The sequence below is a fragment of the Paroedura picta genome, chromosome 2 (assembly GCF_049243985.1).
Source record: "Paroedura picta isolate Pp20150507F chromosome 2, Ppicta_v3.0, whole genome shotgun sequence".
Lineage (NCBI taxonomy): Eukaryota > Metazoa > Chordata > Lepidosauria > Squamata > Gekkonidae > Paroedura > Paroedura picta.
In genome coordinates this window covers 5615654-5639071 of record NC_135370.1, presented here as the reverse complement: position 1 = coordinate 5639071, position 23418 = coordinate 5615654, and the positions used below count along the sequence as shown (strand labels likewise).

The following is a 23418-nucleotide window of genomic DNA, read 5'->3' as shown; positions in this document are numbered from 1 at the left end:
CCCAACACACAGCTGCGAGGCACACATGCGGCCTCACCACCACATACTCCCTACCAGCTGCTAAAGCCTGCCCAGCCCACCACTGCACCCAGGCCGCCACCAGCAGCCATGGCGGCAGGGAGGCGATGCTAGCGACGCCGAGGAAGTAACAGGCACAGCGGCCAGGAGGCTCCGGAGAGGTGGCAGGAGTGGCAGTGAGGAAGTGTTGTTGGAGGCCGCCAGGCCGCTGCCATGGACAGGCACCACCGGCGGTCTGGTGGAGGCGACAGCCGCAGTAAGGGGCAAAGAGGGGAGGCTGCTCTGTGCCTCACGGAGCCGGACTCCCTGCATGCCCGCCGTATCCCACCCCCGTCCCAAACACCTCCCTGCTAGCGCCCATTGCATTTACACGTGCAGTGTGCTTTTTACCTACTATTGCATATTGTTACATACTGTGCTACTATTCCATTTTCAAAGAATTATTAATGTTGGGTAGTTTTGAAACTCCTCTGAATTGGTACAGTCCACTCTCCCACCTAAGGGTTCTGCCCCCATTCCACCCATTCTGTGGCTTATCTTGCCCGAGGCCTGGTTTGAGCTCTCAAAATGCCAAACTGACAATTGGTTGGGGGTTTGTACACAACTTGGCAAGCATGCTTGCATTTTTTAAGTGTGAAGTGGCTATGAAAAGGGACATGAGAGGGGAATGGGGAGGAAGTGTGCTAGGGCAGTGGTCCCCAATCCCCGGCCTGGGGACCGGAACCAGTTCGTGGATCAGTTGGTATTGGGCCATGGCTCCTCCTCGTCCTCCTCGGGGCCTGCCTTACCACTCTGCCGCTGGCTCACCTTTGGAGCTCTCCAACAGCTGCCATGGCTGGGGCTCCCCCTCAGTGTCACACTGCGCAGCTGCTGCTGGCAGCGCCTTCCAGCAGGCGGTGGGAAGTCAGGGGCACCAGTGGGAAAGCAAGGGGAACCAGCGGGAAAGCAAGGGGCTCAGGCAGTGGTGATGTCCCTCAGCAAAAGACTACCCCCTGGGCCTCAGTAAAATTGTCAAGTGTTGACTGGTCCCCGGTGATAAAAACGTTGGAGACTACTGTCCTAGGGTCAGGGCCTAGAGTGCAACCCGAAGTGGAATTACATGCTTCTAAAACCACCAATGGCAATAGATTGAGAAGGGTGTAACTCCATTTAGGGTTACTCACTTGACTGCAGGATTATTATATCTGGCTCTTAGACTAATCCTTAACAAAGGAAGTCTGTTCCAACCAGAGTTAAATATTTTTACATCTTTTAGATTTCAGTGCAAGAGCAGGACACATGGATATGGAACTGACTTTCAAGGGAAGCATTAGCACACAACTTTTTAGCATGTCTTGGGCATGTGGCACCAGAAGAAGCAAATAGTACATCCCTCAACAGCAGCTTTCGGCGATCCAATGCAGTATGGGAGGGAAGCGTGAAGCCCCTTCTTCTCTCTTGCAGTGTTTGGTGGTATTTGAGGTAAAAAGACATTTTTAAAGGTTAGTCCCCTTGCTGATGTTGGACTATAAGTCTGTTTGGGCACTCAAACTCTGACATATGCCAGAGCCTAACTAATGTGTATTTGGCCTTTTACAGACAAGCATCAGTTTTCTAGTCCATAAAATAAACTTTACAGAACTGTTGTCAGGAGAAAATACAGGATTACAGAGCATGCTGCATTATTTCAGTGAAGAATACGGCATGACCGTCTTCCACATCTAAAATATGGCCATTATTATTATTTTTAAATTATTATTATTATTTAATTTTTAGACCGCCCTTTTCCCAATAGGTCTCAGGGCGGTTTACAACATAAATAGTTAAAACACAATAAAATCCCCATAAAAATCCCAATTAACATCAGCAAAAGTTACATATAACATATAGCGGCGGTGGTCACAATTCTGATCTTAGTTCAGCCTGGTGAAGAGAATAATATTCAGAAGAGGGTGGCACCAATACAATAGATCTAACAATGATCTTGATGTTAGAGATCTCAATATTGGAGGGGATCCTCTGATGGATTGGTGGGAGAGCTGCCCTGGCCTCAACCATATGCCTGGCGGAAGAGCTCCGTCTTACAGGCCCTGCGGAAAGCTGGTAGATCCCGCAGGGCCCTTAGCTCTTCTGGGAGCTCATTCCACCAGGTTGGGGCCAGGACTGAAAAGGCCCTGGCCCGGGTCGAGGCCAGGCGAACATCCCGTTATATTTAGAAATCACATGTGCCTTGTAAAGCAGTGGTCTCCAACCCCCCGGTCCAGAGACTGGTACTGGGCCACGGCTCCTCCCCGACTGCTGCTTAGGAGGCTGCCCTGCCACTCTGCCGCCAGCTCACCTTTGGTGCTCTCCAGCAGCCACCATGGATGGGGCTCCCCCTCAGCATGGCACTGCGCAGCTGCTGCCGGCAGCGCCCCCCAGTGGGTGGCAGGAAGTCAGGGGTCCCAGCGGGAAAGCAAGCAGAGCAGGGGCTCAAGCGGCAGCAGCGACATCCCTCGGCAAAAGACTACCCCCCCCAGACCTCAGTAAAACTGTCAAGCATTGACCGGTCCCTGGTGATAAAAAGGTTGAGGACTACTGTTGTAAAGAACAGGAAGACTGAAACAAGATCAAAGTAAGTCCAGAAGCACCTTCAATGACACCAAAGAATAAACTTTGTATAGGTTTCGGAGTAACCTTTCCTTATAGTTTCACATGTTCCAGGCTTCCACTTTCAAGATATAAGCTTTTGTGTGCATGCATAATTCTTCAGATACACTGAAATAGAAGTTACCAGTTCATACCAGTTACCAGTTAATCTAATGTTTTCCATTTTTTTAACTGTTCTATGTTGCCTGTTGTTATCACTTTATTATTGTTAAACTAAGTTATCTGTACCATTTCTGTTATGTGTGAACCACCCTGAGCCTTCAGGGAAGGCAATATATAAATATCATAAATAAATAAACAAACAAATACAGGTGAGGAGCAGATTAGTTTACAGAATAATAAAGGTGTTTAAGAGATGCACGGACAAAACTGGAATAACAAACTTAGGTTATATGGTCATTATTTATTCGGGTTTAATTCTGGGCGGGTGGGAATAAATATATCAAAATCAGAAACTGATAGGCAGTGTACCCTTCTTAACTGTGGAATGGTGAGAGTAATTAACTGAGACATTGCTATCATGCTCCCTCAGTCTCCTCTCAAGTGTGCAGACAACCATACAGCCTAACAAATTTCCTTAAAGCCCATTGGCACATTTAATACTATCTTTCTCTCACAACAGCAGCAGAAAGGATGCAGATCATTTTAAGTAGTATGTGTGAATTTGGCCCTAGCATGGCCAGAATTCAGGATGGGTCTCAACAAATGGAATCAGGGTCACACAGAGGTGAAAGAGACCACAAAGGGTCATCTAGTCCAGCCCCGCCCTCACCTTCTCAAGGACTTAAAAATCATATACTCCTGACAGGTATTCATCAAATCTCCTCCTAAAATCTTCCAATGAAGGAAGAAGAGTTGGTTCTTATATGCAACCTTTCTCTACCCGAAGGAGTCTCAAAGCGGCTTACAGTCACCTTCTCTTTCCTCTCCCCACAGCAGACACCCTATGAGGTGGGTGAAGCTGAGAGATATTACTGCTTGGTCAGAACAGAAGAAGAAGAGTTAGTTCTTATATGCCACTTTTCTCTACCCAAAGCAGCTTACAGTCTCAAATCAGGTTAGTCGCCTTCCCTTTCCTCTCCCCACAACAAGACATCCTGTGAGGTGGGTGAGGCGGAGAGAGCCCTTATATCCCTGCTCAGTGAGAACAGTTTTATCAGTGCTGTGGCGAGCCCAAGGTCACCCAGCTGTGGCTGCATGTCGGGGAGTGCAGAATCGAACCCGGCATGCCAGGTTAGAAGTCTGCACTCCTAACCACTACACCAAACTGTCTCCACCATCCTCCGAGGCAGCATATTCCATTTACAAACTGCCCTCACTGTCAGAAAATTCTATCTAATACTTCAGTGAATCTTTCTTTTCTGTCATTTGAACCCACTGCTCCTAGTCGTCTTTCAAGCTGCAGTAAACAAGCAACTGAGTCAGTTCTGCAGGGCCTGTAAGATGGAACTCTTCAGCCAGGCATCTGGTTGGGAATAACGAGCAGCAAAATGATTCCAACAAAACATTGTCTGCACCCCCTACATGGATATCGTGCCCCCCCTCAAAAACTGGAAATTATATGCTCTTAAATTTTGGCCAAACAGCTGATATGACTGTTTTAAGATTGTATGATTTTAGTATTATATTTAAATTTGTATTATGCATGTTTTATTAATTAACTAGCTTCAAAGCCCGTTTGGGCCTTGAAAGAGTACCCTCCCCTGGCCCCCAGCCAGGCAGCTTAAGGTGGCTTTGGGCCGCAGCTAAAGCCGGATCAAGTGGGGCGGTGGGGGAGGACTGGCCAATTCGTTAGCAGGCCCGGGACAGAGCTTCTTAGCAGGCAGTCAGAAGGCCAGGCCCTCGTTAGCAGGCCCAGCCTAGCAGGCCAAGAGGCCCTCATTAGCAGGCCCTGCTTAGCAGGCCGGGAGGCCCTCGTTATTAGGCCCTCCACCACCACCCTTTGCCCAGGGCCCTCTCCCCTTACCTGTTGCTGGCTCCAGGCACTGGCATGTCTGAGAGCAAAGAGGCTAGAGTCCAGGGACGGAGGGTGGGAGCTGCAGGGGCAGGGCCAATCAGGGTGCAGCCAGCTCCACAAGGGAAACAGTAAATGATCCATTGATTGATTCACTCCCAGTTCTTACTTCTGCACCCACTTCTCTGAAGGGGCAGATCACCACTTCCAGGGTTCCTTGAAGCCAGAAAAATATTTCAGTTCCTCCACAGTCAAAAGGTTTAAAAAGGCTGAATTACAGTATCACATGGGAAACCTTGAGACTTGGATTTGAATCCCTACTCTGCTATGGAAGCTTGCTGAGTAACTTTAGGCTGGTCACACTCTTTGTCTAACCTACCTTACAGAGTTGTTGTCAAGATAACATGGAAGAGAGGACCTCAAAGTAAGTCACTCTGAGGAGAAAGTAAATACATAAATAAGAGGGATGGTTATGTTAGTTCATTGCAGCAAAAAACAAAACCCCTTCCTGTGGCATTTTGAAGACTAAACAGATTGTATGCTTGCAGAAGTGTTCATGGACCACTAGGAAGAGTGCTTGCACTCTAAAGCTAATGCCTTGAATAAATGTTTGTTGGTCTTAAAGGTGCCACTGGACTCTGATTTTGTTTTGTTGTGCTGCTTCAGACCAACACGGCGACCCACTTGAATCTAGAGTCCACCATGTCAGTTGCAACACATCTACACTTCTTTAAGGTTAGATTCAAATGGGTAGCTGTGTTGGTCTGAAGTAGCACAATAAAATTAGAGTCCAGTCAGGCACCTTTAAGACCAACAAAGGCATGAGCTTTTGAGTGCAAGCACTCTTCCTCAGATTAACAAAAGTGTACACAGCACAATTGTTACGCAAAAAGAAAATCCCTTATAATGGACCAGAGTCAATGTATATTAATAATAAAATTAAGTCTATGTATAACTTCAATGTTTATGATTTGCTTGGAGATTCTTATAATAAAACAGGAGTGTTTGCTTGGAGAATCTTTGCCTTTGGTAGAAAAGAAATTGCCCATGTTTCGATCATCCAGTCTTCCGCAGTGCAATTATTCTTCACTGTGGTCAAAAACCTTGGTATTAAATAGTTATCTCATGGTCCTTAGAGACACAGGTCCCACAGTTGTTAATGACTCCTCAAGCAAATAATAAAAACTGAAGATAGATTCAAAGGGGAAGCTCTGAAGCAGAACAAATTTTGAGTCCAGCAGCACCTTTAAGACCAACCATGTTTTATTCAAAGTATGAGCTTTCTTGTGCATGCCTACTGCCTCAGATACAGTGTCATAGAATGGAAGTCATCAGTTCAGAGAAAAAACAGTAATTTGGATGTTTGTACTCACTTGAGACTGAACTGCATGGGAGATATTTTGTGTACAATAAAGTTGTCCACATTAAGAGAATAATTAGCAAATGTATTATTAATGGCTTCAACCAGTTGAATTGAGGATGTGTGTATGTTCAAGAATTCATTTTTCTTGGATCACAAACTGATGTGAGTGGCGATTGCAGTGTGGAAGTAACATGTCAAATTGCTCTGGGTCAGCAATAATGAGCTTGAACCGAACATGGAAAAACAAGGGCATAAGCCTCATTACCAAGCATAGATTAGTTAGCTTTATCGTATTTCCAACAGCCATTTATGGCTGTGAAAGTTGGACGATGAAAAAATCAGACGAGAAGAATCGCTTCTTTTGAACTTTGGTGTTGGAGGGCCCGAGCGGGCGAGCGAGGGGTCGGCAAAGTACCCCGAGCGCTCTGCGCGCAAAGCTTGGCGCTGCCGGGGCCGTCTGCAGGCTGCGCCGCCTCTCCCGTGGCGTGGGAAACGCGCATTGGCGCGGTGCTCTCCGCCCTTCCCGGCTGCGTGGGGCGGGACTCCGGGCAGGCTCTCCTCCCGCCGCTCCTTATCCAGAGCCGGAGAGGCGGACCCCTGCAGGCGGCTTTGGATCCAGCCCTCGTCGTTGTCTCTTCGCCCGAGAAGCCCCCGCCGTTGCAGGCAGCCGCCCCAGTGGTCGTCTCGTTGCCCCGGCCGCTCCTCTCTCGGCAGGTGGGTCAGGTAAAGCGCTCCTTCTGTCCGGGGCTGGGAGCGGGTCGTTCCGGAAATCCGGAGGAGTGGAAATAAGGCTCCGGTTGGCGCTTTCCCGGTTTGAAGCTCCCCCTCCCCATTTCTGCGGGCTCTCCTTTTGCTCCCCCCCCCCCATTGCAGAATCCCCGGTGGAACGGAGCTGCCTCGCGGGATGTTGCAAAACGCCCTTCACGTGATTGTGATTTTTAATTGAGAAGGGTTACCCGCCTGAGCCTCCGGGAAAGGGCAGGATAAAGATTGATTGCTGGACCTGGAAGCCGCTCCCCGCCCAACTGAAATCGGATCGGGCCCTTCTCCCCGGGGACACCGTGGGTCCGCGGCTTTGTCTGTGCAGTCGAAGGGCTGCTCCCTTCTCGCCGGCTCCTGCTTCGCAGTTAGTGGAGATGAATGCGTGGCAGCTACTCCGGGCGGATCAGTGCGGAATACAGCGGCACGCCCTGCACTTCTTCTCTGGGCAACGCTGTTTGTTCTGGAGTCGATCCGATACAAAGCCGTGTGGGATTTACGCTGCAAACGGAGAAGCCCACCGTAAGGGGCTGGGCTATCCGTGTGTATGTTGTTTTTTTTTGGGGGGGGGGGTGCAGGTACGTGGGAAAGAAAGTCGCTTCCTTGGCCTTGAGCCCTGTGCGTCTGAGATCTGGCCGGGGGGCTCCCGCCCCCCCCCGGAAAAACTGTCCTCCGACTAGAAAGATCTTTAAGCAAAACGTTACCATTGTATCCTTTTCTGTGCAAGCTGGTCGCTTCTGACATAGTTGATAAATTCGCTTGGTATTTAGCTGGGGAGAGCCAAATTCTGCAAAAGACCTGTGTTTTGAGCAGCTCCTGAGTCTAAGGGAAATGCAACAGACAACGAGGAATCTTCTGTGCTGAGAAAGGGATTATTTCCTGACTTTCTGCTTCTTTTAATAATGTCTTCCGTCTCGGCGTCTCCCCAAATTAGTGTATATTGGATGTGTCCACTAGTAAAAATCCTTAATAGTACACACTCAAAAGCTCAATGTGATCTTCCATATGATTCCACATCCTCACCAGGTATGAATACGGCTGATGAACTATGGCAAATATGCTGGCAAATATGCACCTGTGGAACCTGGGACGGGGTTAGTAGCAGGAAAGGGATTGGTTAGGGCCACTAGGCCTTATGAAACAGAAATCTGCTTTGTGGAAGAAAGGAAGAAAGGAAACGATCAAGTGAATGAAATTGAAGCCTATGAAGAATATAAAAGCATACAATTAGTACAAGCTTGTCAACCATTTTTTCAGAACATAATTTATTTTCAGAACATTATTTATCTTAACACAGTTGTTATTCCAGTCTCAAACAATGCATACCTCCTATATAATTGTTATAAACATACAGTCATTGTTTCTTTAAGTATCCTCCATATATATAAATATAAATCTAAAGCAAGCGTTTTGGCTATTATTATAAAAATTATACTAAAGTCTTACCAACTTAATGTTTGCTAGTAAAGTCCTTCAATAGGATCTAAAATAAAATAACACTGTTTTGTTTTATTTATATTAGTATTATATAAAATGTTTTAAAATTTATAAATCTATTGTCATTTGAAAATATTAATCCTTAGTGATAACCTCTTACCAATTCTTCTTGGCAGAATTTAAATAATATATATATCGCCTTTAGCTCACAGGTTTAGTCGAAAGACTGTTCCCACTGGGTTGTGAACTGCCTATGGTAATTATACTCTAGCTGAGAAACTTACTCCATGCCACACCTAGACCAATTAAAGCGGCAGTCTCACCCAAAAGAGAAGAGTTCCAAACAAATATAAAAAACTTTAAGGGCTCTAAATTCTCACAATTGGCCATGAAATCTCATCTATCAGTTAGGATTTAAACTATAATAAAACTTTTTCAAAGGGCTATTGATCTTGTACCTAACTTGAGCTCAGGAAATCACAGCACCTGTGTTTGAAGCTGCTGCCTCACAAGAAGCAAGAAAGTTCCAAGTTCGTGTTTAAACCCTTAGGGCTTAAAGTTTCCAATGAGTAAATGTAAAAGCTGTCCAACATTTGAGATTTGTTCAAGTCCAAAGAATAGCAAATCTTCTGGCTTGTGTCCTTTTTCAATGAAGTGAGTCACCATTGGAGCCACTATCTGAGTCTGGACTGGTGTTCCTGGATACGGACCCTAATTGGACGGCTGGTAATACCATGTACAGTTGTGCACATGGACATTTGATGCAGCATATTAAGTTTTTACTTGAACAGTTAATAAACCAATTAATCCTAACATAAAAGCTATTGTTTCTCTGTATTCCTTGATGGGTAACAAATACTTACAAGCCCCACACGTGCCACATTTGTAATTGCCTTTAGGAAAGTTACCTGCAAATACTTCAGTATTCAATTGTTTTTTATTTATTAATTCACCTATGGTGTGGTTGCGCCTCCATGCTAATTTTAAACCATTTTCACATCCAGGTAAGTCCCTGATCAGATGCCAATGTTTAAATAATATTTTCCTGATATTTATAGCAAAATATGAATAATCAAAAGCACCGGTCAATTTCTGATCTTTTACTATCTTATTGTACTGCAATAAATCATGTCTCTCCTTGGCATCTACTCTAATTTTAGCCTGCCTGATAATAGAGGAAGCCTGTTCCACTGAGAAACCGCTGTAACGGTCAGGAACATCTTCTGGATGTTTAGATAGAATTTCTTTTGAATTAATTTCATCCCATTCGTTCTGGTCTGTCCCTCTGGGGCAAGAGAGAACAATTCTGCTCCATTCTCTATATTGGTGGTCCCCAACCACCGGGCCGTGTCCCGGTGCCGGGCCGCGGCTCCCTCCCCCCCCCCCGCAGTAAGAAACTTCCCAGGCCGTAAGCTTGCGGCCTGGCAAGCTTCTTTTTGTGTGTGGGGGGGAGAGGGAAGCAGGGCCGCACATGCGCGTTTGCGCCATGCACGGCCGAAAATGTGCATGCGGGGAAGTGCTGCGCATGGCACAAACGTGCATGCGCAGTAGTGCATGCACAGCATGCGCGGCCGGGCAATCGCCCTCCCCGCTGCCGCCGGTCTGCAGCCCGTAAAAGGTTGCAGACCACTGCTTTATATGGCTCCCTTTTTAAATATTTGAAGGTGTCTCTAAGCAGTTTAAAATTGCCTTCCCTTCCTCTCTCCATAATAGGCACCCTGTGAGGGAGGACTCTGAGAACTCTGAGAGAACTGAAAAGGCCCACAGTCACCCAGCAGACCTCAGGTGTCTCTAAGCAGTTTAAAATCACCTTCCCTTTCTCTTCTGTGAGGGAAGCTGCTAGGGAGGGCGGTGAGCGTATTCAAGCACGGACACCCCAGACATGCTCCTCCCACAGGGGCGTTTCACAAATATAGAGGAACCATGGATAAGGATAAAGAGGGTTTTATACATGGGAGAGTATAATGCCTCGCAGGAACATTTAACCTCAATGGCGTAATCTACCTCAGGCTTTCTGTGTGGATAAAATGGAAGAAGGGAGGAGCCACATATTCAGTTTTGAGTTCCTTGATGGAAGGGCAGAATTTTATAAATGCAATAAAAAAAATAGAAATGTACAGCTGGTAGCAGTACATTCTGGCTGCGAATGGTGTCTCCAGGACAGTAGTATTTGCAGGCTGTCGCAATTTATGCTTCCATTTCTTCCACTGTGCCTAAAGGCTGGAATTGTTTATAAACAGGAACAGGTAACTCCGTGAAACTTTGTCCAGGATAATGTTGAGTGGGTAGATCCTAGCTGCAGCCCAAGAAGAGCTGATTATAAAAGTTTATGAGAGCTGATTATAAAAGTAAACAAGAAGTTTGGCCTTTTCTTAAACACTAAAAAGACAAAAAAAATAATGACCACCGCAAAAAAAAAAAGACGTCACAATAGCAATTGATGGTGAAAAGATCGAATGCATTCAAGAATTCATTTTTCTTAGGTCACAAATAGGTCAGAGTGGCGGTTGCACTATGGAAATGAAATGCCATATTGCTCTGGGCAAAATGATGAGCTTGAACCAAGCATGGGAAATCAACGACATAAGGCTCGTTACTAAATGTAGATCAGTTTAATCTGTCCTCTTTCCAATAGCCACTTGTGGCTGTGAAACGATGAAGAAATTGGACAAGAGAAGAATCGATTTGTTTGAACTTTGGTGCCGGAGAAGGCTTCTGCGGGTTCCAGGGACAGCAGAAGTCACAAACAAGGAAATGGTACAGTGCATAAAGCCTGATCTGTCACTGGTAGGCAAAATCAGGAGACTTTGGCTCACTTACTTCGGCCATATCGTGTGAGCCAACTAATTGGAGAGAGCCACTATGCTAGGCCTGGTAAAGGGAAACCAGGCCGACAAAGAACAGGGTGGTTAGATATGATCAAAATGGACACCAGAGCCTTATACAACTAAAAGAAGCGCTGCAAGATTGGAAGATGTGGAGATGGTTGAGCCATAAGATCGCCAACAGTCGACTAACATCACATTTATACCTTTGCAAGGATAGAGACTGAAGCATTTTTTTACAAAAAATTAACTCCTAAATTCGCGAGCAGATAATTTCTTCTGAAGAAAAATGGCTGCATTGTCACAGTTTCCTAACTGACCGTAGAGGCTTAGAAGTAAACAGAGGAATGTTTCACAACTGCTTTTGTTGACAAGGTCCAAAGTACAAACAAGAGCCATAGGCTATGCTCTCCCCCCACCCCCTTATTTGAATGTCAGTTTTACGATACTTATGCGAGGCAAAGTTCTGCAAAGAAATGACATTGGGCACAGTTAGCATTACTTGGAACCACCCTCTGAAATCCTGGGAGTTGCCTGCCTGTACGGACAGGTAACCTGCCAGCTCTTTGGTTGCATGTCTTAGTTACAACAGCTTTCACAATCTTGGAAGCGAAAGGGCAGGCTTGGCTTCAGTTGAGATCTCTTGTAAATCGGAGCCTCTGTATAAATAAATCAGTGATTCTATTGTTTCGCGACATTATCGTTTTGGATTATATTTCTTTGGAGAGGGCAAGCTCTCTTGCTAATGGCTACCTCCTACACAGTGTATAAAGGATATATGTGGATTGAAATATCTTTTGATGTTTTTATCTGGCTGGAGTTTACTCCCCTGTAAGGGTGCCAGTTGCTAGGTAGGGATCCCCTAGAATTATGGCTCGTCTGCAGACTACAGAAACCAGTTCCCCCTTGAAAAAATGGATGCTTTGGAAGGTGGACTTGTGGCACTCAACAAAGTCCACATCCATCCCCAAATCTCCAGGAGGTCTGGCCACCGTACAGAGCCCCCCCAACCCCTACTGGAAGTCAAGGGGAACCTAGCAAACCTACTCTAGCAAGGGATATATGAACAAGGCCAATCTGTTCCTAGGCTGTGAGAGTTGACAACTGCTAAACTGGGTCCACTAGCTGTCCCTTTAATTATCAGTCTGATCTGCAGCAATTATCAGATGATGACCTCAAACGAGTTTCAACAGCCCATTTCTGTTTGTTTTGTTGTTGTTAGGTGCAAAGTCGTTTCCAACCCATCGCATCCCCATGGACAATGATCCTCCAGGCCTTCCTGTCCTCTACCATTCCCTGGAGTCCATTTAAGTTTGCACCTACTGCTTCAGTGACTCCATCCAGCTACCTCGTTCTCTGTCGTCCCCTTCTTCTTTTGCCCTCGATCGCTCCCAGCATTAGGCTCTTCTCCAGGGAGTCCTTCCTTCTCATGAGGTGGCCAAAGTATTTGAGTTTCATCTTCAGGATCTGGCCTTCTAAAGAGCAGTCAGGGCTGATCTCCTCTAGGACTGACCGGTTTGTTCGCCTTGCAGTCCAAGGGACTCTCAAGAGTCTTCTCCAGCACCAGAGTTCAAAAGCCTCAATTCTTTGACACTCTTCCTTATGGTCCAACTTTCGCAGCCATACATTGCAACTGGGAATACCATAGCCTTGACTAAACACACTTTTGTTGGCAGGGTGATGTCTCTGCTTTTTAGGATGCTGTCTAGATTTGCCATAGCTTTCCTCCCCAGGAGCAAGCGTCTTTTAATTTCTTTGCTGCAGTCCCCATCTGCAGTGATCTTGGAGCCCAGGAAAATAAAATCTAAAATAAAAAATAAAATTCTTTCCCATCTATTTGCCAGGAATAGAGAGGGACGGATGCCATGATCTTTGTTTTCTTGATGTTGAGTTTCAAGTCAACTTTTGCACGCTCCTCCTTCACCCGCATCAACAGGCTCTTTAGTTCCTCTTCTTTTTCTGCCATTAGAGTGGTATCTTCTGCATATCTGAGGTTGTTGATATTTCTCCCTGCAATCTTGATCCCAATTTGTGACTCCTCTAATCCCGCCTTTCTCATGATGTGCTCCGCATACAAGTTAAATAGGCAAGGCGGCAGTATACAGCCTTGCCGAACTCCTTTCTCAATTTTGAACCAATCAGTGATTCCATGTTAAGTTCTCACTGTTGCTTCTTGACCTGCATATAAGTTTCTCAAGTGACAAATAAGATGCTCTGGAATTCCCATCTCTTCAAGAACTTGCCACAATTTGTTGTGCTCCACACAATCAAAGGCTTTAGCATAGTCAGTGATGTTCTTCTGGAACTCCCTAGCTTTCTCCATGTTGGCAATTTGATCTCTATGTTGGCAATTTGATCTCTAGTTCGAAATCCTGCCTGTACTTCTGAAAGATCTCGGTCCACATATTGCTGGAGCATAGCTTTTAAAATTTTGAGCATAACTTTGCTAGCATGAGAAATGAGTGCAATGGTGCAGTAGTTTGAACATTCTTTGGCATTGCCCTTCTTTGCGTTTGGAATGTAAACGGACCTTTTCCAATCCTGTGGCCATTGTTTAGTTTTCCAAATTTGCTGACATATTGAGTGTAGCACTTTTACTGCATCGTCTTTTAAGATTTTGAATAGTTCAACTGGAATGCTGTCACCACCACTAGCTTTATTGTTACTCAGACTTCCTAAGGCCCATTTCACTTCACATTCCAGGATGTCTGGCTCCAGGTCAGTAACTACCCCATCGTGGTTATCAGGGATGTTAAGCTCACTCTTGTATAGTTCTTCTGTATAAGTCCTCCCCCCAGGGGAGGGTTTCTAGTTGACCCAGCTCTAAAGCTCTTTGCAGCCAAGGTCATTCCTCACCTACTATATGGCATTGACATCTGGGGCTGGAAAGAACAAATAATCAATAGCTGGGAGCCCATTCAGAACTTTTCCTTCAGATGTATCCTGGCTCTTCCAAAAGGGTCTCCTGCAGTCCTGATGAGGGCAGAGCTTGGTTTTCCTTCAGTCAAAGCCCGTGCCCACTTAGCTATTCTGAAATCTTGGAAGAAAGACATCACAACTAAATTAGATTCTTTAAGCCATCAAAGTTTTAAGCTCTTATTGAGCAAAGACAGGACTTGGTCTGATTTTTTTAGCTCCATTCTTTCACGCTATACCATACCAAATTACTTACTGCATACATCAGCCAATATTTCTGATTCATGTGATTGGGTGTTCAAAGCTGACTCACTGATTGACCACTCTTCAATTCAGCTATCACAATCAGCCCCATGGTATAAAACAATTTTAAAAGACCATTCTAGAACATCGTATTTAGTAAATATAACAACACATAATCTTAGAATGGCCCTAACATCTTTGCGGTTTGAAATGATGCCATCAGCCATGCTCTGTGGGCGATATCTCCGAATACCCACAGCCCAATGCCTGTGCATATGTAGAAATCCATCTGTGGAGGACCTGCCCCACTATGTTTTGGCTTGTCCCCTGTACTCCGAACCCAGGGGCAAATTCCTTGCCAAGTTATTACCAAACTCACACCCTATTTCTCATTTTAACAAAGTCACCTATCTGTTATCAGATGTCGCCTCCTATATCTCATATAGGGTGGCACTTTTTGCTACCAGGAAGATTCGAGCTAATGCATTTTTACAGGAGCCTTCACCTTAATGCACCATTTTATCCCTTTTATTGTAACGTAGTAGTCCATGTTTACATTTTTAGGTACACAGTATTGGAGAAATATTTATATTTATATTTGTGCCATATTGTTTTAATTGTGTTTTGTAATGGCCTTTGGCTACATACAATAAATGTCATCGTATCGTATAATTTTGCCACCTTTTTAAAATCTCTTCTGCTTCTATGAGGTCCCTACCATTTTGGTCCCTTATCATTCTGTTTGTTAAACCTCTGCTAAAAAGACAGGACAGTTTTTTCCTGGCCAGTTCTTGTTTCTTTTTTGCTTCTTTGTGCAATGGCTTTTCATTGCAGATTACTAAAGACTACCTATTTGCACAATACTGTTTGCAGATGGTGAGAACAGGTTATTGCTCATTCTACTGGAGGTTTATACTTGCATCAAAGGGCAATCTGGAACTATGCTGGACAAGTAACCCTTTCCTTACAATGCCCGAAGCACACTTTTCAGGAATGTAGCTGGAAATAAATAAATCCTGGCGTGATTTTTAGAAGTCAGCATGATTTAGGATGATTGGTAAATGGGCTGAAGGTGTATTCTTGCTTTTAGGATGTGTGTTGTCTTTTGAGAATTTCTTTGAAACACTTGAAACATCAGTAGTTGTTTGTCACTTAAAAACAGTATGCTTCTAGTTCTCACAGTTGTGGGAATGCATTTTAAAACACAAAGTATGCTGCATTCAGGGACTCAGCACCTCTGCTCCATAAAAAGAGTCTGCCTCTTATTTGTAAGTTCTGCTGATCCTGGCTATAACCCCATCCTCCTTCACACCTGTATGCTTGACTCCTGAACACATCATGCCCAAGGAAACTGCAATGAGGGGCTCAGTAGTAGAGCTTCTGATTGGTGTCCAGAAGGTCCCTAGTTCAATCCCCAGCATCTTCATGAAGGGAAAAGGGATCTGATAGTAGGTGACATGAACGTGGAGAACCCATCTGTGTTGAGACTCCTGACCTGGATAGATTGGTGGTTTGATTCAGTATAGAGCCGCTCCACGCGTGTTGCCTAATTTAACATGAACCCTGATTTTAGGTTCTGTTTTTCCAGAAGTTGAAGTAGGGTTGGGTTATACCAGATTAGAATGTGAACAAGTGGTGATAGCAAACATGGTCTAGTGGTTAGAGTAGCCTTTCTCAATTTTTTACCATTGAGAACCCCCTGAAACATTCTTCAGGCTTCGAGAAACCCCAGAAGCGGCACAATTGCACAGAATATGGTTGGGAACAGAGCTGTATATACACCCACCTGGGCCCCTTCCTCTTCCCACCCCCTCCGGCCCATCATTGACTATTTTGGAAGGGGAGGCAGGTCAGCATGGCCATGTCACCTGATAAATATTTAACACATCTAAAAAATATATTGAAAATTAACTGGCTCCCACCCATTCAGGGCTGTCAAAAAACAAACAAAAACAACCCCAGGGTTCCATGAAACCCCGATGAAGAAAGCTTGGGATGGAGTTTTTGGTTAGAATCTGGGAGACCCAGTTAACTTTCTGCCATGGAGACCCTGAGCAAGTCGCACACTCTCTGTCTACGACTCACAGGGTTTCTCTGATGGTAAAATGGAGACTGGAGAACAATGCCATCTGCCTCAGGGCCTCATTGGAGAGAAAGGTGGGCCATTTTAAAAAGGAAACAAGAAAAAAGTAAAAATCAGAATGTGAACAGTGCTGTTTGCAGTCTTCCTTTTTAGTTTTGCTCTTGCTCTTATTGTTCTATACTAAATATAGTATGTCTTTTTTGTTTGTCTTTTTGTTAGTGCACGATGCCTAAAAAAATCCATGGTGGACCTGTGGTTGAGATGCAGGGGGATGAAATGACTCGTGTGATATGGGACCTGATTAAGGAAAAACTCATCTTTCCCTATGTGGACCTGGAACTCCACAGGTATAGAGGAACACCTGATAAATCTTCTCCGTAGCAGGAACTTTGTGTCTATCTGATGCTATACCATATACCTGATTCTCTCCCCTGCCCCCCATTCTGAGGCCAATTCAAAATTTTAAAAATAAAGCATAGTGCATAGTGCAGGGGGTTGGACTAGATGACCCATGAGGTCCCTTCCAACTCTATGATTCTATGTGCCTTTAAATGTATTGTTTTATGTAGGTAATATTTCCTAGTTCTCAAAATGATAGTTTCGATCCAGCCACCTTTTTACTCCCTAAATGCTAGTTGGAGCCAATCCTGTATCCACTGCTCACCTTTATTAAAACTTTACTTGTTTTGATGTGTGACCACTTGCTGAGTGCCTTGGAATTGACACTTCTAAATATCTGTTGGCCAGCCAGAATTCTTTGAAGACTCATGACCCATGTAAATGATAGCTAGACTGAAGGGTGGACGCCATCTTGGTTGTTTGTTCCAGAGCTGTTGTGAGGCTCCTAACCATTTCTATGCTGGTTAAAAACATAAGTACAGCCTGCTTGAGCAGATCAATCATCTAATCCCAGCCTCCTTTTCCACGCAGTGGCCAATAGGTTTGCCAGGTCTGAGTTGGGCAATACCTGGAGCTGATCCCTAGGAATGTTTTAGCATAATCCAATATATGTCCACTCAGTAGTAAATCTGATTTCATTCAGCGGTGATTTCTCCCAAGTAAGTGATCAGAGGTTTGTAGACTTAGTCTGCACTTCCACAAGTTGTCAAGGCTGTTGACAAAGTACCTCTGAAGGTATCCTCAGGAATCCAGTAAAAGTTTTTTCATGGTAAATCTGATTTTCAGTATCTTTTGCATTTCATCTTGAATCATAATCCAATATTTTCTTGCTTTCTGAGAGGTCCACATATAATAAAATGATGCATTTATTTCATAACATTTCTAACATTTTCCATTATCTTTTGGGGATGTATACCCTCTATTTTATACCAATATCTTTTACCATTTGACACTCAGTAACCTTTAGTTCATTAACCTACAACGCCTCTCATTGGGCTGTACTTAAATTCTCGCCAAAATCTCAAGCCTGTTTTGTCATACAATCTTTGACTTGTCCTATTTCAGAATTGTAATGCAATAGCAAATTTATACATTTTCCCCCAATAAATATTTTGTATCACCTATTATTAATTTTTCAAAGACACCAAGAGCTTTCTCAAGGCATCCAGTGACAGGTAGGCCTAGATGTTTTTAGCCTTTCCCCCAGTTCCTTTCCACTTCGATTTTCTGAACCCAAAAACTCAGCAGCTCAGCTAACTAGGTGAACTACTTTGCCCGAGGTGCTGCTGGAGCAGAGGCAGCCGTTGATAAGGCTGCTGATTATTGCTTGCACGCAATCTGAAACACAAGGCCTTTGACACACTTTCACTCTTTAAACAGAACTGCTGGCATGCAGACCATGGTTTTTTGTTTTTGTTCCTTTGTTTTTTAAGCAGTTAATGTTCCCACATTGCTCTGGGTGCTTGGCAGTAGCAAGTATTTTCTTTCCTTCCCAGGACTCCACAAAGTTGCCCAGTCACTTGTAAATCTGCTTCTTCTGACTGAAGTCACGTGCAGATTGCAGACTAAATTGGAAATCCTTGCTTTGAAGCCTGGCTACGGCATAGGGGTACAAAACAAGGACTTGTTCATTCAGAGGCAGGCCTGTGTCACCTCTGATTTTGGAACATGATTTTCAGTGCATTTTTCATTTCACTTTTAGCAGGGGACAACATCTGAGGGAAGACTTAAGATGTCCATTTCCCCTTGAGAATCTGTGAGACCACTCTTTTCAATTATGGTTTATGGTTGCTAGCTCATAGAGAAAAATTTCTTAGAAGGCGTCACTGTAATTGAGATTCCCATACTAAATCCTTCTGAGCCATCGTATTAACCGGGAAAGATGTCCTATCAAAATAAATTTTAGTTTATATAGAATCATAGAATGATAGAGTTGGAAGGTGCCATACAGGCCATCTAGTCCAACTCCCTGCTCAACGCAGGATCAGCCCAAAGCATCCTAAAGCAGGATATGCTCTCTATGTTCCCACTCCCATGTTCTTAAAACATGTTTTGTATTCTACACCGGTGAGGCCCTGGCACCGGGCTGCGGCTCCCTCTCCCTGCCCCCCTGCAGTAAGAAACTTCCCAGGCCACAAGCAAATCGGCTGCAAAAGCAGCCGATTAGCTTGCGGCCCGGCAAGCTTCTTTTTGTGGGGGGGGGGGGAGGGAAGCAGGGCCACTCATGCGCATTTGCACCATGCGCGGCCGCAAATGCGCATGCTCAGCACTTTCGCGGATGCGCAGAAGTGCCGCACATGCATTTTTGCGGCTGTCCATGGCACAAACGCGCATGCGCGGCCGGGCGATCACCCTCCCCACCAACACCGGTCCGCAGCCTTAAAAAGGTTGCAGACCACTGTTCTACACATCTAAGGCATTGCCATTGCTTTCAATAATAAATTGGATGAAGTTGATAGGGCGCTTAACTCACAGTGTTTTTTTTGGGGGGGGGGGCGTGGTGCTACTTACAGCTACGACTTGGGCATAGAGAACCGGGATTTGACAGACGACCAAGTCACTATAGAAGCTGCTGAAGCTATCAAGAAGTACAATGTTGGGGTCAAATGTGCCACAATCACTCCAGATGAGAAGAGAGTAGAAGAATTCAAGCTGAAGCAGATGTGGAAGTCTCCAAACGGGACCATCAGAAACATTCTGGGCGGCACGGTATTCCGCGAAGCTATCATCTGCAAAAACATCCCCCGGCTGGTATCTGGATGGGTGAAACCCATCATCATTGGCCGTCACGCCTTTGGAGACCAAGTGGGTACCTTGGATTACACCCTGTATGCATAGATGTATATTCATTTGGTTTCTGTGACCCTCGGCAGAGCATCTGCTTGAAGCAGCCTTGGCTCAGTGGTAGGGTATCTGCTTGGCTTGCAGAAGGTCCCAGGTTCAATCCCTGGCATCTCCAATTAAAAAGACTAGGTAGGAGGTGACATGAAAGGCCTCTAGCTGAGACCCCGGAATGCCACTGTCAATCCAAGTACTAACAGTAGGGACCAGTGGACTGATTCAGCATAAGACAATATCATGTGTATGTGTATTCAAGTGACTAGCAAAACAAAACACAGTAAAATCATGGTCAGCATGAAAATATCAATTTACCATGAAGCATTAAAATTCACTGCCATTAAGACTCCAGAGCATGAAGCTCTAGAGTAGAGGTTCTTAAAGTGGATGATATGTACCCCCCCCCTGGGGTGGTGGAAGGATCTAGAAGCGAGGCGAGGAATTTGGGGGTAATAGGGAGGCAATAGTATGACTTCTGCTGTGCCTGCATTTTCCTAGCAAGAGACATTCCAAGGTGGCTTGCTATTGCCTGCCTCTAAGTAGTAGCGACCCTGGACTTCCTTGGTGGTCTCCCAACCCAGTGCTGACCCTGCTTAGCCAGGCCAGCCCTGCTTGGCTTCCTGAAGGAAACGGCAGCTTCAGAAGGTAGGCTGGAGGGGATCACATTCCTGCCAAGCTCTTCCCTTCCCAGGCTCCACCCCAGGTCTCCAGGAATTTCTTCACCCAGGGTTGGTGACCCTTCCCTGAAAGCCTGCATCTTTGGGAGGCTGGAAAAGCCTTCTCCTGCTTCCTCCTGGCCATGGGATTTTCTCTTGATTGCTTCTGTCTTTCATCTGTCTTTCTCTCCAATGAGAACCCAAAGTGACTGTTTTGGCAAGGCTGTTTTGGCACCTTTAGAACAAAGACCACTATTGCCCTCTTTCCTTTGTGAACATCCGGTTCCCTTCCCAGGAATATATTCTGTGTGACTCCTTTCCCGATGTCTCTGCCAAGATTCCTGTCTGTGAGCATATGTGAAGTGTAGATCCTAAATTCTGATTCTTCCAATAAAGACTTTTACTTAAAGCTTTGTCCTGAAGCCCGAAACCGATGTCTGTGGTGTGATTCTCTGGAGTCTCAACTGCTTGGTTTCTGACATAACATCTATAAATGCCTTTTACAAAGAATTTATATTTCTTTGCCCAGACTAAAGTACTGCACAACCACCAAAAAAAGGTTGGCAATATAGTTTGTTTTGAACTCGCAGTTGACCAAACACCAGAAAAGAGGTGCATGTCTATATGTGAGGGGCAGGGGCACTAGGAATGTGGCCTGGGAACCAAGGAAGCAGGAGTCTGAAACGGTTTGGGAACCACTGCTCTAGAGAATAAATCCAAGGGTGCTTGGGACTGCAGTTCTTAGTGCTACTAGTTCTCAGAAGATTTTATTCAGGACATGATAACGTACACCACAGGGAAGAGAATGTGTATCAGTACAGTGGAGTTGTTCCAAAGCATGGCTGTGACAGATGTTAATTACTGATTTTAGATATGGTGGCTTGCAAGGCACGGTGTGGATTGCAACATTTTGTAACCTATCCAAACAGGTTGCATAATGTATAACTTTTAGGTCACGTGGTTTTAAAACAATGGCCACCTGGAAATCTGCTCTCACACTGGCATGAGTTCTAGCAGGAAATATGCAAACATTTTTTCCTCCAAGGTTGTATTGTCTGTAATCCCTACATCAGCGGTCCCCAACCTTTTTTTGGCTGGGGACCGGCAGGGCGATGGCCACGCCCGCGCAGCGCGCATGCACAGCCAAAATCGTGCATGCGTGGCACTTTCGTGCATGCACAATTTCGGCCGCGCAGTGCGCGCATGCGCAGCCCGGCCCTGATTCCCTCTCTCCCCCCCCCCTCCCGCAGTAAGAAGCTTCCCGGGCTGCAAGCTTGCGGCCTGGGAAGTTTTTTACTGCGGGGGGGCAGGGAGAGGGAACCGCAGCCTGGCGCCCTGGCCTTCGCGGCCTGGCACCAGGCTGTGGACCGCAGGTTGGGGACCACTGCCCTAGGTCAAAGCTGCCCATTTCATTCAAGTATTTAAAAGGGTGCCATATAGAGGAGCAGAGTTGTTCTCTTTTGCCCCAGAGGGATTGACCAGAACCATTGGGATGAAATTAATTCAAAAGAAATTCCGTCTAAACATCCAGAAGAAGTTCCTGACAGAGCGGTTTCTCCAGGGTGGGAACGGGCTTCTCGGGAGGTGGTGGGTTCTCCATCTGGAAATTTTTAAACAGAGGCTAGATAGCCATCTGATGGAGAGGCTGATTCTGTGAAGACTCAGGGGGGTGGCAGGTTACAGTGGATGAGTGACAGGGATGTGAGTGTCCTGCATAGTGCAGGAGGTTGGACTAGATGACCCATGAGGTCCCTTCCAACTCTATGATTCTATGATTTGCCGTTCTTCTCTTGCAGTACAGAGCCACAGATTTTGTCGTACCTGGCCCTGGAAAGGTAGAGATTACCTACACACCAAAGGATGGAGGAAAACCTGTAACTTACATCATACATAACTTTGAAAGTAGGTATAAGAGGACTGTGAGCATGTGTGTGTGTGTGTGTGTGTATGTGAGAGAGAGATGCAGGGAGCAAACAGTTAACACCTCTGGCCCTCCCCTACAAAACACCCCTAACTAGGGTTGGGCGCTTCAGCGATCTTTGGCCGCTTCGGCAATCATGGAAGCCTGAGGCGGCCAGCACCGCAGAGGGGAGGGGTGGTGGCACCCACAGATAGGCACAGAGCTGCGCCTGTTTGTGGGCACCAGCTGGTATGCCAGCAACAGCACCAGCACCGCCCCTCCCCGCTGTGGTGCTAGCCACCTTGGGCTTCTGTGATCACCGAAGCACCCAACCCTAACCGTCATTGTATGACACCTGGTCTGGAGACTTACGGGCAGTGAAATTCTGACTTCTATTGCCCTGTGCTACTTTTTATTTATTTATTTTAATTTTAAAAATTAAATAATAGACAACAAAAATGCCCCACCAAAAACAAAATTTACCCCAATGCCTCTGTAGCTTCATCAATCTTTTGTATCCTGTAAACCAGCAGTCCCCAACCTTTCTGTGGTCAGGGACCGCCTCCAGGGGTGAGGGGAGAGCCGATGGCCCGGGAGCCGCGCATGCACGGCAGCTGTGCGCAAACGCGCATCTGTGCATGCACGTTTTCACCACCAAGGGGCGCAAGCGCGCATGCGCAGCAGCTCCACACATGTGTGTTTGCGTTGTCAGCGTGCTGCCGGCCACGCCTGCCTCTTCCTCTCCCTCTCACAGCGAGAAGCTAGCCGGGCCTGGCGAGCTTCTCGCTGCAGGGGGTGGGGAGGCAGGTGCGGCTGCCAGCAGCCCGGTTCCATGGCCTTCGCAGCCCGGTACCGGGCTGCAGACCGGGGGTTGACGACCCCCACTGTAAACAATGTCCATTTAAACCATTAATCATAATTCCTAGTCTCAAATTACAACACTAGTTCACATACCTTATAGTCTGAAAATTTCCTTAAGTAGTTTGCCAAATTATATTGAAATCTTCAATCTTTTTCTCCCCTTTAATTACTTTAATGTTATTTGTTAATTTTTCCAACATCATTCATATATAAATTGAGTAGAACCAGTTGGACTGAAGGTTCCAACTTCACTTTTATGATTTTACCATCAAATCTTTCTCCCAGAATTTCATTATTGCTGGACAATCCCACTACATATGAATAAAAGTTCCCTCCCTACATATGAATAAAAGTTCCCTCCTTTCCATAGCCTCTCCAACAGTTTTTATCCCCATATTTCTTCATCTTAATTGGGGTATAATACCATTTTTGTATTACCTTCATAGAATGTTCCTGGACTTTCCTTGATATTGGCTTAAATGGCTACAGTACACATGATCTTAGCCAAAAGGCTGAGAAGTGAAGAATTTCAACATTT

General features: G+C 45.5%; 1 protein-coding gene across 1 annotated transcript in view; it reads left to right on the top strand.

The window, feature by feature from the left end:
- Positions 1–6483: 6483 nt before the first annotated feature.
- Positions 6484–23418, top strand: part of IDH1 (isocitrate dehydrogenase (NADP(+)) 1) — a 40513-nt gene continuing 23578 nt past the window's right edge. Inside the window, exons 1-4 of the mRNA XM_077319272.1 lie at positions 6484–6677; positions 16446–16573; positions 19139–19430; positions 21916–22021. Of these exons, the coding sequence (XP_077175387.1) occupies positions 16452–16573; positions 19139–19430; positions 21916–22021 (520 nt within the window). The 5' untranslated portion in view covers positions 6484–6677; positions 16446–16451. The remainder of the gene's footprint in view (positions 6678–16445; positions 16574–19138; positions 19431–21915; positions 22022–23418) is intronic.